At 38.8% G+C, this 18,130-nt stretch overlaps 1 protein-coding gene and 1 pseudogene across 1 annotated transcript; one reads left to right on the forward strand and one right to left on the reverse strand.

Moving 5' to 3' along the window:
• Positions 1–21: 21 nt before the first annotated feature.
• On the reverse strand, positions 22–9,103 carry LOC121960058 (uncharacterized). The gene is made up of 6 exons (XM_042509655.2): positions 8,813–9,103; positions 8,259–8,418; positions 8,074–8,103; positions 6,525–6,655; positions 1,107–1,178; positions 22–764 (listed from the first exon to the last, which is right to left on the reverse strand). The coding sequence occupies exons 2-6, from the start codon at positions 8,377–8,379 to the stop codon at positions 744–746; spliced, it is 375 nt and encodes a 124-aa protein (XP_042365589.1). The 5' UTR covers positions 8,380–8,418; positions 8,813–9,103; the 3' UTR covers positions 22–743.
• A 4,487-nt stretch (positions 9,104–13,590) lies between these two features.
• Positions 13,591–16,050, forward strand: LOC148186180 (uncharacterized; annotated as a pseudogene).
• The last annotated feature ends 2,080 nt before the right edge of the window (positions 16,051–18,130 follow it).

Here is an 18,130-nt window from a genome sequence, read left to right on the forward strand (position 1 = left end):
AAGACTCTTGCAATAAGTCACTTAGTTTCACATATTTTTATTCAACACTTAACTCCAAATAAATTCATATCACAGCAGTTAAGCTGAGTAGTTTTACATGCTGTTGGTTTTCAAAAGTCCATTCAGTATGAGATATATTTGTTATAACAGTGAGAACCTAAAAAATACAATATGAATGCACAAATAGCTCAGCACTTTATAGTCCATCGCGATAAACAGTGACAGTATACAGACCAAAATAGAGAATATTGTTACGCTTCCATTTCAAACAGATCACTGTAAATTGTTCATTTATATAGAGACACTTAGGTGCTTGAAGTGGTATATTTCCATGTTTGAGTTATTGACATAGCCACACACTTGACGTACATACAAACACACTCACACACACACACACACACACACATACACAGTGACATTTACTCGCTGTAAATGACAGCTGGTAACTTTCAGGACTGATGTGTAAAAGGCACACACACACACACACACACACTCACGCACACACATACACATACACATACACACACACGACATCTCTCCGTCTCTACAACATTTACACATTTACTGCTGTACAGACATACTTAACAACACAAACAGGAACACACACACACACACAACCACACAGACGTTTGGAACAGACTCCATATAGGACCATAACGAGGCACAACGGGACTTGGCAGAGCAACATGGAATGTTTCGGTCATCGATCATCGATCGTTCATCTTTGATTGTAAAGATTTCGATCAGTTTTCATCAGTGTCATCCTGAGAGAGAAGAGGAAAAGGAATTTATTGTCCTTGAATGAATCACCCTATAGCATTATAATATTACATCTTGGGAACTGCGTAAACCAGTTGAGGTGATGTTAATACACCTGTTAAAGGGAAAGTTCATCCTAAAATTAAAAAAACCCAAAACATTTTATCTCTCACCTGTAGTGCTGTTTACTTTTTGGTGTGAGCTGCAGAGTGTTAGGAATTTCAGCTGTCGCGATGTCTGCTTTTTCTCTAATATAATGGAACTAGATGGCACTCGGCTTGTGATGCTCAAAGCGCCAAAAAATATTATTGTCTGCAGGTTTCATGTAAACTAGTAGAGTCTCTTACCTCTGTGGCATCAGCGGGGTCAGTATCAATCGGTGACTCTGCCATTTCCTGTACTGCTAAGGCTTCATCACCCTAGAAAAGACAAAAAGGAAAACATGTTTTTTTTTTTTAATATGATCCAGTATGATATATACACGATCTTGTTTAATGTAAAATTAGACAACAGAATAAAGGAGGAGGGCTGTTGCAGGGGGAGAAGTGGAAAATATTATTATTAAAGCTCAAAGGCCCCTATCCAGAGCCAGCATTTGATTTGTCAGCTCTGGGCTACCGAGACAACACGGTGGACTCAATGGAAGAGAAACCGCTTTCTAAGTAGATATTAATGGCTTATTCAATGTAAGCAAAAAAAAAAAAACAACAATTTTTATTTTCAGGTGATTATAAACTAAATAAAACAATGTTACGAACGCTGGATCTTTCATAAGGAAAATAATCTGCAGATTAATCGATAATGCAAACAATCATTAGTTGTGGCTCAGAGACACAAATGCACCTCCAGGCTATTAGAAAAAACATCTGCACTTTCTATCATTATGCCATAATTTATTCAAAATTATATAACACAAGTTGTGTGTACACAACCCCCCCCGCACACGCACACGCACACGCACACACACACACACACACACACTCTTGCTTTTTCCATTTATACATTAAAAGGCACTTGCAAACATTCCCCAACAATCATTGTGATTTGTGGTCATTTTGAGGGTGTGGGCTGCTGAGAAAGAGACGAGGCTTGAAGCGCTAATGAAAAAGGGGAGGTGGGGGCGTGTGACGCGTCTCCTGTCTAAAAAAGGATGCTTTGATTACACCGTGCCATTGAACTGACCTTCCTTAATGGGGAGCGGTCACAGTGTGTCTGACGTGCTCACCGGCGGCTGACATAACCTTAACCTACTTATTGCACCTTCTCCTCCTGCTGTTGCATTTAACACCACCCGTCAAGCCTCCATCTGTTCCCCCAGTGGAGCCGGAGAGATGTGTGCTCGTGTAGATGCACACATACACATAGTTGGACTGCTAACAAACACCACCTTGTTTGTTTTTTAGTTTTTAAACTGTGGTCAGATTTTGGCAAAAAAGTTAAAGATTTGTATTCAGGACAAATGAAAAATATCTGAGTCAACCATCTCCCAGAGCAGAATGAAAGTAACACCACACCTTCAGTCTGCATTGTTTTATTGCATCCTGGGGACATGAATTACAGCGGCCTGTTTTATTGCATGTTGCTGGAAGGATCCCAGCAATAAGACGTGTTTGTTGAGACCATTTTCTATTTCCTGTCGTGTCTCCTCCTCAGCTCTACCTACCACTCTCTGTCTCTTTGTCTCCTTCTACCTTTCAGGCTTTTGTTGTCCCTTGATATGAGTCACCCCCTCCAGCTGATGGATTGGTCAAACAACTAGATGAAGAGATTAATCAGACCCCCACTGTCCTGTTTTTGTGTGTCTGAGTGTGTGCGTGTCAGAAACAGGAGACAATCTTTGATGATGCCAGCTCAACTTGGCATCAATTTTTAAATGAAATCAATATTAATATTTAGTGGCTGGGCCGCCTGGGAGTGATGCTGCTGTCTGCATGTCAATCTCTCACTGGGAATACCTGGATTTCTTTCTATAAAAGTGATTGAAATCTGTCTGTTTATTCCTTTGTCAGTCAGTCCATCATCTCTCCATCAGTCAGTCCACCCTGTGTGTGTTTGTCCATCTGTTTGTCTGTGCCGCCTGCCAGTTTGGCTCGTCAGGGCTCCTCATAAAGAGGCTGATCACATACCAACCAGGTGGAGCTCCATCAGTGTTTTATCCTTCGGGGTGATTCTAGCTGCTTTAATAACGCAACTGCTAACAAGCATGAAATAATCTGGTTGGATGTTTGTGAGGGGGATACCACAAGTGTCTTTTATCATGAAAACAAATGCAAATGTCAGTAATGAAGGATGAAAGCAGAAAAAAAAACAATTTGATAGCTTTGGTGAAAGAACTGTTTGTCCAGGTTGTTGCCACAGGCAGAAAAATAACAATAATTTCTCTGGAATCTTATCTTTTTTACATGGTATTTCTCACTAATCACTGCCAATTAAAGTGGAGCAAAGAAATGTGTGTGTGTGTGTGTGTGTGTGTGTGATGTTATCTCTTGGTGTCTAAATTGTGTTTTACGCTAATTAAGGGACAGGAGATTGAGCATCACAACAAACAAGTGTTGGCGTTGCCCGGGGAAATGTTTGATTGGCTTATCATTTCCTGCAACGTTATGAGAGAGGAGGGTAATTACAGGCAAATTTAGTCATCCCTTCAGAATTACATTCAATTTTACCAGTTTGTTAATCCAGATATTAACCACGGGGAAGTGTAACTGCTGTGGTTGGACAACAGAAGAAGAACAGTGATAGCAGTGTAAAAAAACAGAGCATGAACATGAGGGCCATCTGTTGCTCTTGTAGAGTTTGTCTCTACTTAAGAAAGAGTTTCTGAGTTAGTAGGAGAAGGTGTCAAATAAAATTAAAAATGTAGGTTGGAGATCTTGTGCATGTTAAGGATCTTTGCACAGAGGTCATGATAACAATCTGTTTCACGAAAAACCCTCTGCATGTATCTTTGAGGTCTTACAGACCTGTTGAAAACCATTCTTATAAAACATTTTCCAAATTTCAAATAATTTCTAAAGGTATTTATGACCTTGTTTTACTTTTGTTTGCTTCTCTTTATTGCAGCAGATTTTTTTTTTGTCTTTAATTTTGTCAAAATAAAAGTTGTCTGCTACTGTCATGTTTTATTGGCACAGACAAATGTGCATGTTCACCTATTTGTAAATGTAAAAATCCTTAGATCCTTAGAGATGGTCTAAATTCCCCAAGAATCCCTATTTGTTTGTAATTTTAAAAAAAAAAAACTAATTTATTTAATTCAATATTTAATTATGTTTTCTGTAAATAAATAAGAATATGGTGGAAAAATACCAAATCCTTTATTTATTTATTTTTGTTGGTCTAAAAGGACACATAAATTAATGTCTTGACCACATATATGAATTCTCACATGTGAAAAACAACATAGTGACACAGTTAACCCAGTCAGACAGGTCATGTTCATTTCCTGTGTTGTTATTTCCTGTTTTATTTTGTAGTACTTACCCTTGTCTCAGTCTTCCAGATCCTGCTCCTTGTGTCTCACCCCACCCTAACTGTCCTCAGCTGCATCTTGTTAACCCTGTTTGTCTGTGTGTATAAAGTCGGTGTGTGTTCTCACACACGGTTTCAGTTTGTTGTGTGTTCCCTGGTGTTGTCTTGTCCTTGCGTTCTTTATCTAGTAAGTCTCGTTGTGTGTGACCTTTTTGATCTTTTGTCTCAGGTCTGCACCTTGTTTGGATTTGTTTGCCTGAACTTTTGATTACCTGTGCGCTGACCTGGACTGTCATTAAACCTACCTGCCTCATCATATCTGCCCCTGTGTGAGCTGAGCATTTTGAGTGCACCATTCTGTACTGCACTGGTTGTGTTGCATCTGGGTGAATTTATCACATATGAAACAATGGTGCACAATTGAATTACATGTGAAATGAATGTTTTCACATGTGCCGTCTCATATTTCATATGTAAAAAAAAAAATTATATCTTATATCATGTGATTTTTATCAGTGAAATGTCTAAAAACCGCCTGTGCCATTATTTATATTTTTTACATTTGAAAAGGCACTCCACTGTGTTTTTTAATTTTTAATTTTATTTAAAGAAAAAACATTTTCTGTAAGGCTATATACACAATATTTTGTCTACTAATTCTCATTGCTAAAGCCCCAAATTCCCAGAAAAAAACAAAATGACCTTGGTGTCCTTAATGACAGTTACGGCCCTGACTGTGTCAAAAATGTGCATTGAACAGCTATCAAAGTCCTTGCAGGAGATGAGAGGGCAAAAAAAAAAAAAAACAGACTGGAGAGAAGGGACAGGAAAATCATTTTTCATATTTGACTCCTGTCACAGCACTAAAATGTTTGCTACAGTAAACTGCCTTCACCACCTCCTCCTCCTCCTCTGGACAAACGATGGCCAGACTGACAAGATGAACAATGCAGGAAAGCTAACAGTACATAACGGCTTTCATTTCAGAAAAGAAAGACTCACGACAGATATGAGAAGTCATGATGAACGACACAAGGTCAGGAGGCCATTTTGACACCATGGAGAGTTATAACTGGCAACGGCTGTCATGAAATGGAGGGATGCTGTGCTGTCAACTAGTTTCTAGAGGTATGTCATTGTACACCAATGTGTCTGCAGAGGGTTTGCATTTGTTAAGAGAGGTGATTTAAATTAAAGTGGCACCAAAATTTGAATTTTTCTCAGTTTTTATTGACGTAATTTGAAGATATAAAGCCATTCCAGTTATTGTTGGTACTTTCAATATATATTTCAAAGTGGGTAGAGCTGTTTTTGGAAACTTTTCTACATTCAAGCCCTTGGGTGGGTGGTAACAATGGCAGTGGTTGACTAAAGGTTGCTTGGAGACATGCTGTGAAATGGCGTGTTCTCTTCTGACGAGAACATGTTTTAGTCCATTAAGGCACATCCTAAGTGCCATTAGCAATTAAAATATGTCTGACCTTTTCACAACATCGACATGGTGACCCTAAAAAGGCCATAAGCCAAGACACAATGATCTTTTAATAAAATTGTTAGAAATATTACAAGTGTTTCTGGGGTTTCTGCGTCTTTACAGCATCCAGCATTGGAAATAATAATAACTAACAGCCCTGTAGTTGGTTAGCTGCCCATGTGGTTGTGGAGATGCGATGTAATTAACAATTTAAATAGTTTTATTTTTCATATCGTGCTTGACTTTTGCAGATCTTAATACATCTATAATGGAATTAATCTGCAGATGCTCCAGTTCAAAATGAGACCAAACGTTTCTATGAATGTCTGTTTTTGTGCCACGCTGAAGGCCAAAATGTGACCTTCAACAGAGGCTTTTTGTTTTTAGCCTTACTGTTTGCCAAGAATGCCTTTTGCTTTATGCTTTTGCTATGTGATTTTGTTGAGGACTTGCAGCCCTTACCTGCCGGTTAAAAGGACTGAGGAGTCAGCAGTCAATGTAAAAAACAAAAAACAAAACCATCCATACACCAGGTTTTTTAACAATTATGAATCACCACACCCCAAGACGTCCGTGAGCAGAAAGTCATAAATGTGCACACAAAATATTAGGCTGATCAGTCCAGTAGTTTGTGAGATTGGCTGTGGACAGAGACACTCACTCACACACAAACGCACACACACGACCAAGTGCATGATTCCCTCCAGGCTTACACCTGGCAGAGATAGGCCTAATGATACCTATACTGATTTCCAAAAAGTAAAACTAAAAAACTAAATAAAAAATAATTTCAACTTTATATGTGAAGTATTTTGCTTACTTGTTTGGCTGGGTCCCTCTTGACCAATCCAGTGGCAGCGGCAATGTTGCCTGCACCCTCCACGGTTTTGTGGGCCACAGCGGTAACCCCGGTAACGACGGCTCCACCCACCTGAGACACTCCAGACACAGCTGTAAAGAGGAAACAAGTGGAAAGCCATCTGAGGAGGGTGTATCTCTACAGAGCCTTAATACCTGTGAGGATAAGCATGTAGGAAAATAAACATGACACACATCTCACGATACTGGATTTCGAAGCTTCCACAGAGATTGTAAGGAAATGTAATTTGAGTGGAGCTGCCTGTTAATCTCATTTGTTGGTGATAAACACGGACAAGAAATAAAAATCATTATGACTATGGCTGTATTACTATTACTTTTAGATAACTGTTACTATTACATATAAGATTAGCCTAATGAAGGTGCTAAAATCACCAATCAAATCATTCTTTAAAACGTGTATGGAATCAACATCTGTGTAAAGGGACAACTGGCAGGACGATACCACAGATGAGATGGGTGTGACCTTACGACCCCATATTATGCATGCTCCACACCCCTGGGAGATTTGAAAAGCAGCTAATAGCAGTTAGCAGCTAATTCAAAGAATAACAGCAGCCCAAAATGTCAGCAAATTGGGAAAACAATGAGGTCAGGCAGGTCCTTATTTATCAGAGCATACCGATGTGTATGTCAGAGACAGACGTTTTTGCTTCTGCGATGCCAACATGCTACTTAAAATCACATCCCCGAGCACCATGATGACACCACTATTTGGTTCTGTGCAAAAAAAAAAGAAAAAAAGCCAAGGTGGCATAAAGAAGGTACTTTCAATCAGCCCCAAAGAGCCATCTATGAAAAGGGCTTATCTTTTATTGAACTGTTCACATACAACCAGTGACATGGGGTCAAAAGTAGAAATTGCATTGTTTAAAGGACCAACAAGCTAGAAACGTCTGAAACCAATGCTCTTCACTGTATGACGATTGTATTACACATAATAATTAATCACAACCAAGCTTCACTTTGCTATAAGGCATCATATCCGCCTGTGTGGACCTCCTGAAAGCCGATTATTAGATCATGGGTCTAATGGCCACTCGGGAGAATAAAAAAGATATCCTCCCTCATTTAGTGGCTTTTATAAGACATTCTGTCTAATCCCAGTTTCCAAAACACCCACTTTACTTGCAGCTATGATATGACAACACGGCCATTTCCCTGGTTGCCTTTTAACAGGAAGTCTCCCTTGGCTTCACTACTCGTTATGTATGAGAAATGGCAAGGCCTGGCGCGTGGGGAGTTAGGCATGTTAGGCAGGTTGTGCTGTGAGTAAGGTAGTGAAATATGACACTTACTAACCTGCATCTCTCTTTCTGAACACCTGAGGATTCAGGGAGATTACCTTCTTTGCTTTTATGTCAAAGATTGCGTAAAAAAAAGGGCTGAATTTACAAAATGTGTAAATCTTTAGAATATTGTTATTTTTTTCTTTTTTGGCCAAGAAAAGAAAGAAACAGATGCACTTTAGCCTGAATTGACAGTGTTACCTGTTGTGACTCCATCCTTTGTTTTGGTGCCTGAAAAGAGCAGGGGAAGCTTGATTAGTCAAAAATATGAATAGTTGAGTGCAATAATAATAATAAGAAGAACAAGAATAATGAAAGCTTTCTTTTTCTTTTTCTTTTTGTAACATCACCATCATCAATCAAATTAGATCTCAGTAGCTACCCACCGACAAACATAACCCCATCTTTCGTCATCTCAGCTGCTCCAGTCACTCCCTGCTTGGTTTTCTCCGCCGCCAACGCGACCCCATCCTTGGCTTTGGAGAAACCCTTTATTAAAACGTCCATGGCTGCTTGATTGGCTCCCAAATTAACACGCACACACAGCTGTGAGGATGTCAAAACAGGCGCAATTAAAGGCACTCCCGAAATAAAGCGCTCGGTATCAAAAGACAAAAAAAACAAAAAAAAAAAAAATGCCACCGCCCTATTTATCCCTCTAACTGAGCTGTCAGTGCAATATCACCGTGTGAAATGTCTGAGCAGTTGATAAAAGCGTCCCTGCTTTAATGAAAATCCCACCTGTAGGAACTGGTTTCAACCCAACAGAGAAACCATGAATGGATTTATTTAAATAAATAAATAAAGACAGAAAACGGTTCTTTTATATTGCTATGCCATAGAGAGAAAAAAAATTAATGCTGCCGATATTCTTAAATGAAGGATTGAAAAATATATTTGTAGGAAAAAGAGAAATGAAAATAACTGTGAATTTACGCACCTGTTCGCTTCAACTTCCTTTAAACCGAGAATTTGGTGCGTCTTCCTGGAGCAGCAGAGATCCACCCCAATAGGCAGTAAAACCGGTTTATTGTCTCCAAACTACAACTACTCTCAAAGACGACGTGTGTGTAAGAGTCCTCCCAGCAGACAGACGGACACAGACAGAGAGACAGACAGGCGCTCCACAGGTTTGACAGACGCCTTCTACGCCTCGGTGACGGAGACAGAGCGATTAAACCCCGCGTGATGCTGATGCGAGAGAAGAGATGCTCCGCTGTCTGTTCGTCCGTCTATAAAACACACACACACACACACACACACACACACACACACACACACACACACACACACACACAAAGATTACGTAGCTCTTTCTGTACGTGGGTAGCCCACAGCGTGTAGGTGCAGTAGGCTCTCTTAAATCATCAGCCGGATGAACGCATCTGCAGCCGAACTACCTATTAGTGGCAGTATAGATTGTAATTATGCAAGATCACGTTACTGGGCTACTCACTGTTCCCGCGTGTGAGTAAGATGTTAACTCCAGCTGCACAGAGGAATCTTTTGCATTGTGAATTGAAGGCCATTTTAAAATTTGCGCGCAATATAAATCTGTGTTTACAATCATTCAGGTCACTCTGAGGTGTATTTACAACAGTCTATAAGTGCAATGAAGTGTGATACTTTAATGCACTTTTTTTTTAACCCTTTCAAACCAAAACAAATTGGTTTGGAATCTTTCAAAAACATGAGGGGAATGAAAAAAAGCAACCTAACAAAACATGACCCAAAAATTTGCAAAACAATTTGTAAAAGAGTTACCAAAAAAAAAAATATCTGAATAGAAGAAAAACAAGTTGAAAAAAGAAAGACAATGACTTCATAAAGTGCTGGGAAAAAAAACATATTTAGTTTTGTTTTTTTTAAGTAATATGGATATTTTTCACTTTTGGGGAAACTATTTTTTTACAGACATTTTTTTTAAGTAATTTGCTTTTCACCTTTTGCAATTTGTGGCATGTTTCTTGCTTATTTGTTCATTGCCTTTCCCCCCATATTTTCAAAAGAAATCAAACCATTTTACTTAGGTTGCAAAGGGTCAAATAGTCTGTGAAAGTCATCTGAACGCAGCAAAAGAAAACTGACGTCAATCTAGGTGTCAAAGGTACAAATAAAGGGTTTATAAATTGCAACTAATGGCCTAACTAGTGGCACTCACATTATTATATAAGTGCCGGTGTTTGGTTTGTCCATTCTTGGCTGCTGTAGAAACATGGTGGTGCAATACGGTGGACTCCATGGACAAGGACCCCCTCCCTATGGAGATATAAATAGCTCATTCATAGCCATTTATATCTCATATCTCTCATCATATAGGTGATTATACTAAAGAATACATATATGATATTCAGTTACTGCCAAAGGATTGCAGAAAATCTGAGCCCTTTATTGACATCTTATTAAAACTTATTAATGCAGATTTAATGTTTAAAAGTCTTTATTAATTACGTTTAAAGATTATCACATTCTATATAGACTATTAATAAAACCATTAATTACAACTTATAGGCCTTTATAAAGGGTGCATTTTCAGATATTGGCACCCACAGTAAACCATGGAATTTAGGACATGATGGTAAAACTGTACTTGGCTCCTTGGACCTACATTTGGTTCCCTAAGTGGTTGCCTGTGCTCCCTATTGGATGATCTGCCACTGCTTGGCTATGGTTTTCTTTATTTGAATGATGTATGAATCAAGTTTTTATCATATTTTCCTTTCTTATGACCTTTTCTACTCGGTCATCCGTCTCATTTTTACGTCTGCCTTCCTACTGTATGTTCATCAGTTCCTGCCTATTCAGGGTAATTTGGTTGTCAGTGGTGTGCAACACGACTCTAACCATCCACAGCATATGTAAACAGCAGCAAAGTAACAAAGCACACATTTATGAAAATTCATTGACAGTGGGGGTGGAAAAATGGACAAGGCAAATACACATTCAGCATGCTTTGCATAATGCAGTAAAATCATACAGACAATAACACAGCATTAAGTATTTTAGCGATTTGTCCTCAGACAAATCTGAGCCATGTACACAACATACACAGATAAATAGCAAATATACTTCCCTCGCCATGATTATACTCCCCTTTACATGTTTCTAGCCTTTAATAACAATGCACCATTGTAACCATTCATTTTCTAGAATAAATATCATTGTCAAACATCTGCAATTTGTGTAGCCAGTTTACACTTCACATTAAATTTTTTACTACTACAATAAAACTGATATTTAAACATGCAGTCTTTGACATTTCTGGAGGTGGAGGACATAGAAATAGCTTGCTTTTTATGCATGCAATTTCAAATCACTTGCTGAAAACATGCCTCTGAGTCTTATAACATAACATGACATCTGTTGTGGTTTTACTTTGAAGAAAACGGAGCGATAAAAGGAGCAGAAGCTACGTGATTATATTTAACAGAAAACCACAGGAGACGAATTGTGGACAGAGAATGGGGAAATATGTAAGAAAGCAGAAAACAGGATCAGAGAACATATTTTCTGCGAGTTACAGATGTACGAAACACCACATAAATAACAGTACAAAAGGGTTAAGCTTATACAAGACAAGCTGTGACATAATCACAGCCTTGGCCGGACCACCACCGAGAATCACTGCAGCACTTTAGTTGACTGCCAGTACAATGAGTTTGCTTTGAGAGCAAGAGACAGAATTGTCCTTCTTTTTCCACAAATTGAAATATAGTTTATTCTGTAATCTAGTTAGCAGTGGTGGAATGTAACGGAGTACAAATACTTCGTTACAGTACTTAAGTACATTTTTCACGTATCTGTACTTTACTTAAGTAAAAAATATAGAGTATACTTTGACTTTTACTCCACTACATTTTACAGCTATTTTCTGTACTTTCTACTCCACTACATTTCCAAAATGCACCACGTTACATTTGATGGTTGATCAGTCACCAAAATGCTGTCTTCACAAAAAATATTGGTTGCGTTTGACCTCGGAAGTTTAAACCAATCAGGTGCTGCTATGTACGCCTCAATGACAGCAGAGCGTGCGTGCATTTAGAAGCGGCAGTGTGATTTGGAAAACAGTCGATATGGACTCGGAGACTGAGACCCCTGAGCCGAGCCATCCTTGGCCATATTTAAAAGAGATGTTCATGTTTACGGGCTCCAGGAATGAATCATTTAAATTCCAGTGTCTCAACTGTCTTCCTCAAAAAAAGGAATTACTGGCTTTCAAGAATTCCCCGTCAAATCTGAAGAAACACATTGAGGTAAGCAGAGCTCTTGCTACGCTAAGTTATTTTCTCGGGCTTATCATGTTAGCCAAGGTTATATTATTTTTGTTTACTGACATCATGTTATAAATGCTCTAATCTAGCAGAGTACACGTTAATTTACAGAAATCGCCAGAAAAGAGTACAACGGTGTTTTCATTATTTAGCTAACCTACATAGGAACGTAAGGTGGTAAGCTAGGTTAGCTTGTAGCACATGCTAGCTTTCGGCGCCATTTACAATGTAATATAGGGTCTTGTTGGGAAATTTGAATGAATGGACAAGTTTGCACTTACACATAGTAACAATTTGAACCTCACGATTGGTAAAAACAAACACTTTAGTGAAAGTAATTTGTCACAGGCACAAGCTCGTTTGTTTTACTTTAGCCGCTTTAGCGGTCGCGTTGCGTTCACGCTTTAATATGGTCCGTTCGGTTCCAAGAGTGTTGGTGGGGGGCTGTGAGTTTGCGGACCAACACTGTCCAGTCAATTAATGTAAAACAATGCTGTGCATTTTCTTTTTCTGAGTCTGAGCCCACAACTTTTAGCACCACCTCCGCTCCGCCATTGGTTTTCCAGACAGACTAAAAGCCACAGCGCCATCTACAGTCTGTATCGGAGCATATAACATCGGCACTAACGGGCACTTGGAATGAGATGCACAGCTCCAACAATAAAAAGTTATTATGTGGCAGAGAGCGTTTATAATGAATCTATGTATGTTTTAAGAAATATATATTTTCTCTCGTTAGGATATGTTCTACTATATTGTTGATAGAGTGAAAAGAGGTAGAATCATATTTTCAGTGGAGTATTCCTGTAGTACAGGTACTACAGTCACAAAATAATTATACAATGATATATACAATGATATAAATCTTAGATAATATCGCCCAGCCCTAGAATTAAGATTAATTAATTAATTATCATTATTGTTGTTTTATTTTCAGAGAAGGCACAGATCACATCTCCAGCGTTACATGGACCTGACGGCAACGACTACTAAAAAGGAAGGAAGCTTGTCTGTTGGCGAAGGTCCTTCAACTAATAAGCAGCAGAAACTGGTGGTGGCAGACACAAAGGCTTCTCAGAAGACCACAGATGTTGCAGTAATGAACTTTGTTGTTCAGGGTTTGCACCTTTTGGAGTAGTGGAGCAACCTGGATTCATATCTTTAATGCAGCATATTCACCCAAATTACACAGTGATGTCACGGACAACTTTAAGAGACAGGATAGAAAAAAAAAACAGTGCAAATGAAAGCAAAAGTGAAGAATGCTATGCAGAACATTAAATACATCTCAACAACCACAGATTGTTGAATGCCCATCGTCAAAGCTTCATAGGTGTTACTGCCCACTGGATCGAGCCAGAAAGCCTGGAGAGATGTTCTGTTGCTCTGGCATGTCGAAGAATGAAAGGATCACATACCTATGATGTACTAGCTGAAGCCCTGAATGACATCCACATGGAATACAATATTCGGGAAAAAGATTGTCAGAACTACAACTGACAATGCCTCCAATTTCATCAAGGCTTTTAGGGTTTATGGGTGTGATGAAGAAAGTGCTGCTGATGGGGTGTGAAGATGTGAATGATAGTGAGAAGGAAGAAGAAGCTCAGAAGAAGATCCTGAAGTGGAGACAGAGGCTGTTGAAGTGGAAGCTTTAATGAATGAAGAAGATGACGGAGGTGTGCGAATATCAGCTTCCAAAGCATCACCGTTATTGCTTGTCATCTCCTTAACTTGATCTCAACAGTTGATGCCCAAAATGCCAACTCAACGACATCTACAAGAAAATAAGTCGTGCAGCATTTGCTAAGTGCTCATCACTTTGGAATAGGACCTCTGCCTCCTCTACAGCTGCAGAGGTCATTGAGAGGGGAATGCAAGCTGCAACTCATTCACCAGTTGACACTTTCGGTGGAATTCTTTCTTTCTTTCTGTTGAACGGATACTGCGAATAATTAGAGAGAGTGGAGAAGGAGCCATCAGAGCAGTGACCACTGCACTTAAAATCCCCATGTAAGTGTGGCTGGGAGCAGATACACATGTACGGGTTGAGTAATATTGTAGTTGACTTACCATCTACCCCTAGTTTCAGGGGCTGCTGTTAAAGTAACTATTATTAACTGCATTGAGATAATTTGGAACATTATCATCTTATCAACCATCTGTTTCATGTTTCTAGAACTAGATCTTTAATTTGAGATAGTAGCATTTCATAAGTATAAGTATATTGCACAGCCAAACACATACTCTTGTAAAAACATGATTGGTGACATTAATGTTGTTTTCAGATTTATGCTTATAGACTACATGTTGAAATGTTCAATATAGACTACTTTCTGATATCAAAATGCCAAATCATAATTTCTGCAATATCAACTTGAGAATATTCTAATATACTTAGATTTTTCAACTATTTTGATCTTTTATTGATATTCTACATTCTGGTGTTTCATCCATGTCTTACAGGTGCAGCCCTGCAGAACTTGCTTTCTTGACTGAATATGTTTGCAACCATGGGCCCAATCTCCAAGGCACTGAACATATTGCAGGCAGAGAAGGATGTCCACATGGGATGGCTAGTGCCAACTATAACCCTCCTAAATGTGAAGCTTGACCGCCTGAAGACCTCATCTAGGTTCTGCCAGCCACTGATCACTGCCCTTCAAGAAGGAATACAGCGGCGATTTGGAGACATGCTTTCTGACCCTGAACTTGTTGCTGCTGCCATTTTGCTTCCAAAGTTTACGCACCTCATGGACAAGCAATGCAGACTTGCTGAAATCGGGTAAGTCACTGAGATGGTTCCTCAATTGCTGTTGTACAGGGAGGGTATTATTCATGTATTAAACCTTGTAAAGGCAGAGCCTGATCATAGTAAGATATAACACTGGATCAGAAAATGTGTTAATAGTCACTAAGGAGGAACAGCACAATGACCTAGTTATCATGATAGGCCGTTCTGTATAGTCTATGGTTATATAGTCCATGTTTATTGGTTTCACACATTTCCTTTATTCTGTCTGAAATTGTTTTTATAGGCATGGACTACATCAAGGCCCACTTGGATCTAGAGTCAGTCCCATCACCAGGCAGCCATTCAGGGTCAGAGGAGGAGGACTTCTTTGGTCTTATGAAGGAAACGTTCAAAGAAACCACAAGGCAGCTGGACACCTATCTGGCCAGTTCAGCGACCTCCATGAATGTCCTCAAGTCAGTGCCCAATGTTCTCAACTTGTCCCTCAAAAGTCAACACTTCGCTGCCTGCCTCGCAGCATGTGAAAGACTTTTAGCTCAGCAGCAGATTTTTTCTTCAAAAAGAGGCAGACTAGGCTCAAAAACTTTGAAAACCAACTCTTGTTGAAACTGAACAAAAAGTTCTTGGTAATGCAAATGACAATGAAACTGCCATTTTAAAACTGTTGTGCAGAGAAAAAAACATGTTTATAGATGAGCCTTGCCAGCATTAAGACTTGTTGAGTTCTCATGTTCATGACATGTCAGAAGTTAAAGAAAAGAAAGGTTTAAAAGAAAATTTCACAGTTGAATTGTTGTGTTGATCAGATGTTGATTAGAATAATTGTTGGCTGCATTATAGGACAAAAAATCTGATCAAATAGGCTAACTTATCGAAAGATTATTCAGAGTCTGTTTTGCTTTGAATAGATTTATAATAAAATAAATGATTTTAATATATAACCGTCTTCTTTATTGGTTTTACCTAATGACATTAGAAAATGCAGATGTTACTACTAGTAATTCTTATACCTCTGCAGATGCCATTAGTAATATTTACAAGCAACAACTTTTGTTTATTGTAAAGGTTAGCGTACTTGTGCTTACCCTCTGTGATTCATTTCACACTCTATTTTATAATTCTGTTGTTTATTGTTATCTAACAGGGTAATACAGCTCCATACTATGTTTTTATTGAAATATAGGCCTGAACATTAAGAGACAAAACATTGTGTAAGTACTTTTACTTTTAATACTTAAAGTACATTTAAAAGTAAGTACTTACTTACTTTTACTTAAGTAGGATTGTTATGTAGTACTTGTACTTTTACTTGAGTATATATTTTGCTGGTTATCTGTACTTTTACTTAAGTACTGAGTTTCAGTACTTCCTCCACCACTGCTAGTTAGTTACACTATTCTGTACTGACACCTCAATACAGAACATCCAGAGACTTTCACTCTCTTTACACCCAATGCCAAAGTCTCAACATTCGTCACTTTCCACAATATCTATGCACACCAGATTAACTCTAGTTAAAGTTTAAGTTAGCTTTAGGCTATTTCACGGGTACTGGGCTGGTGGAGCAGGCACTGGAGAAGGATGCTATTGTGAAACCATGTATTCACACTGTTAGTTGCCTTCTTCACTCCTTTCAAATTCTGGGTCGTGTCACAGGTTTCAGTTTCAACCTTGCGCCGGTGTACAGTTGCATAGTTTTGAATAGTGCTGCATTTGCGTCACTGTGGATGCACCTAATGACATCATTTTGTATGCATTTCTATATATAGTTTTTAATAATACAGAAAAATCATGTTTTAACTCCACCAGACGGCTACATACAGTAGACACAAGGAACTTGGAAGTTTTGAAAAGGCTGCAGTCAACTTGCCAAAAGCTTTTTGGCCACTCTGTTGGTGTGGCTTTAGGGATGACAGTGTTAGTTGGTCCACCACTTTGTCCAGATGGAAATGTTGCAACAAACTGATGGAGTCCACAGAAATTCTTGGTGCTCAGAGGAGTCCTAATGACTCATCAGTTTGGTATACTTTATAACCTTACAGTCACTAGTGCGGCATAGACTCCAAAACTCTTTGAATTACTGCCAATTATTGATTCAAAACCATCAACAGTGCACTTTAATAACCCGGCTTGTCATGTGTAGAATCTCTTAAAGGTGAAGTGTGTAAGATTTAGGAGGGGTTTGTGGCATGTAGTGGTGAATTGCAGATTGCAAACAGCTGAAACTTCTCCCAGATAGAATTTCTTCAGTGTTCATTGTACAAGAGGTGTTTATCAGGAGCTGAATCACAGAATAAAGCAGTATCACGTTACAAATCATGTATTTCAGACACAGTTTGGGATATCGCTGCAGGCAGCTCATCCAACACTTGCTAATGTGTGGTCACCTATTTTCTCAGATAACTTGAGATACAGATGTTGAGGATGTTTTTACCCGGAGCCAGATTATCAGCAGAGGTGTCTTCCTCTCCAAAACAAATGGACATGGTGATACAAACCAGTAAAAACACTGAATAAAGCAGTTTCATGTTACAAATCAGTGGAACTCCAGCGATGCTCATTGTAGTTAGGATTCCCACCACAGTGGCTGATGACAAAATGCCAAAACACAACTTCAAACAAAAACTTTCTGAGGTAACAAAAACACAACAATTCTTATTTTCAGGATATTATACACTTAAGAAACGAACTTATTACATTATATTTCGTTTCTGACAATATACAACCTAAATTCTACACACTTGACCTTTAAACTCTTTAGATTATAGCCATCAAAAACCACCACTTTAGCATTATTATCTTTCTGGTGAGAAATCCTATTAGTTGTAAATTAAGCTTTTATTTGTTGCCAGCCTTTAATAATTACTTCCTGTTGCATTTCACTGTCTTTAGAGCACATTATTTGGGTGGGCTATCTTTCCTTTATTGGATAAATGGTAGTAGAGATGCAAACAGGGAACAATGGGGGAGACACCTTTAACCCTCTGGTCAAGAGAGCCAATTTCTAACATTTTGATGCAAAATGTTAACAGCCATTTCCCTGATTAATGCTGAGTGGTTAGCTGATAAGGCTTTCTATAGTGCTATTATGTCAGGACGCTGTATCACTGTGGCAAACACCAATGAAGTGTATTAGGTGTGTTTGAGGAAGGCTGGGTTCTCAGAATAGAGTGGCTCACCAGAAAAATGAATGAACTGAAAAGGAAATGCTGCCCACTGAGTGCTGAGT

The sequence above is a fragment of the Plectropomus leopardus genome, chromosome 20, assembly GCF_026936395.1.
Source record: "Plectropomus leopardus strain MGB_pleo_1.0 chromosome 20, ASM2693639v1, whole genome shotgun sequence".
In the NCBI taxonomy this organism is placed as follows: Eukaryota; Metazoa; Chordata; class Actinopteri; order Perciformes; family Serranidae; genus Plectropomus; species Plectropomus leopardus.

What these genes read in the sequence shown, in the direction of transcription:
- LOC121960058 (XM_042509655.2), bottom strand. Translation starts at nt 8,379, where the DNA reads ATGGACGTTTTAATAAAGGGTTTCTCCAAAGCCAAGGATGGGGTCGCG. An exon ending in AGAGGGACCCAGCCAAACAA is followed by an intron (nt 1,179 to 6,524) that starts GTAAGCAAAATA and finishes TGTCTTTTCTAG; the next exon opens with GGTGATGAAGCCTTAGCAGT. An exon ending in ACCCCGCTGATGCCACAGAG is followed by an intron (nt 765 to 1,106) that starts GTAAGAGACTCT and finishes CTTCTCTCTCAG; the next exon opens with GATGACACTGATGAAAACTG.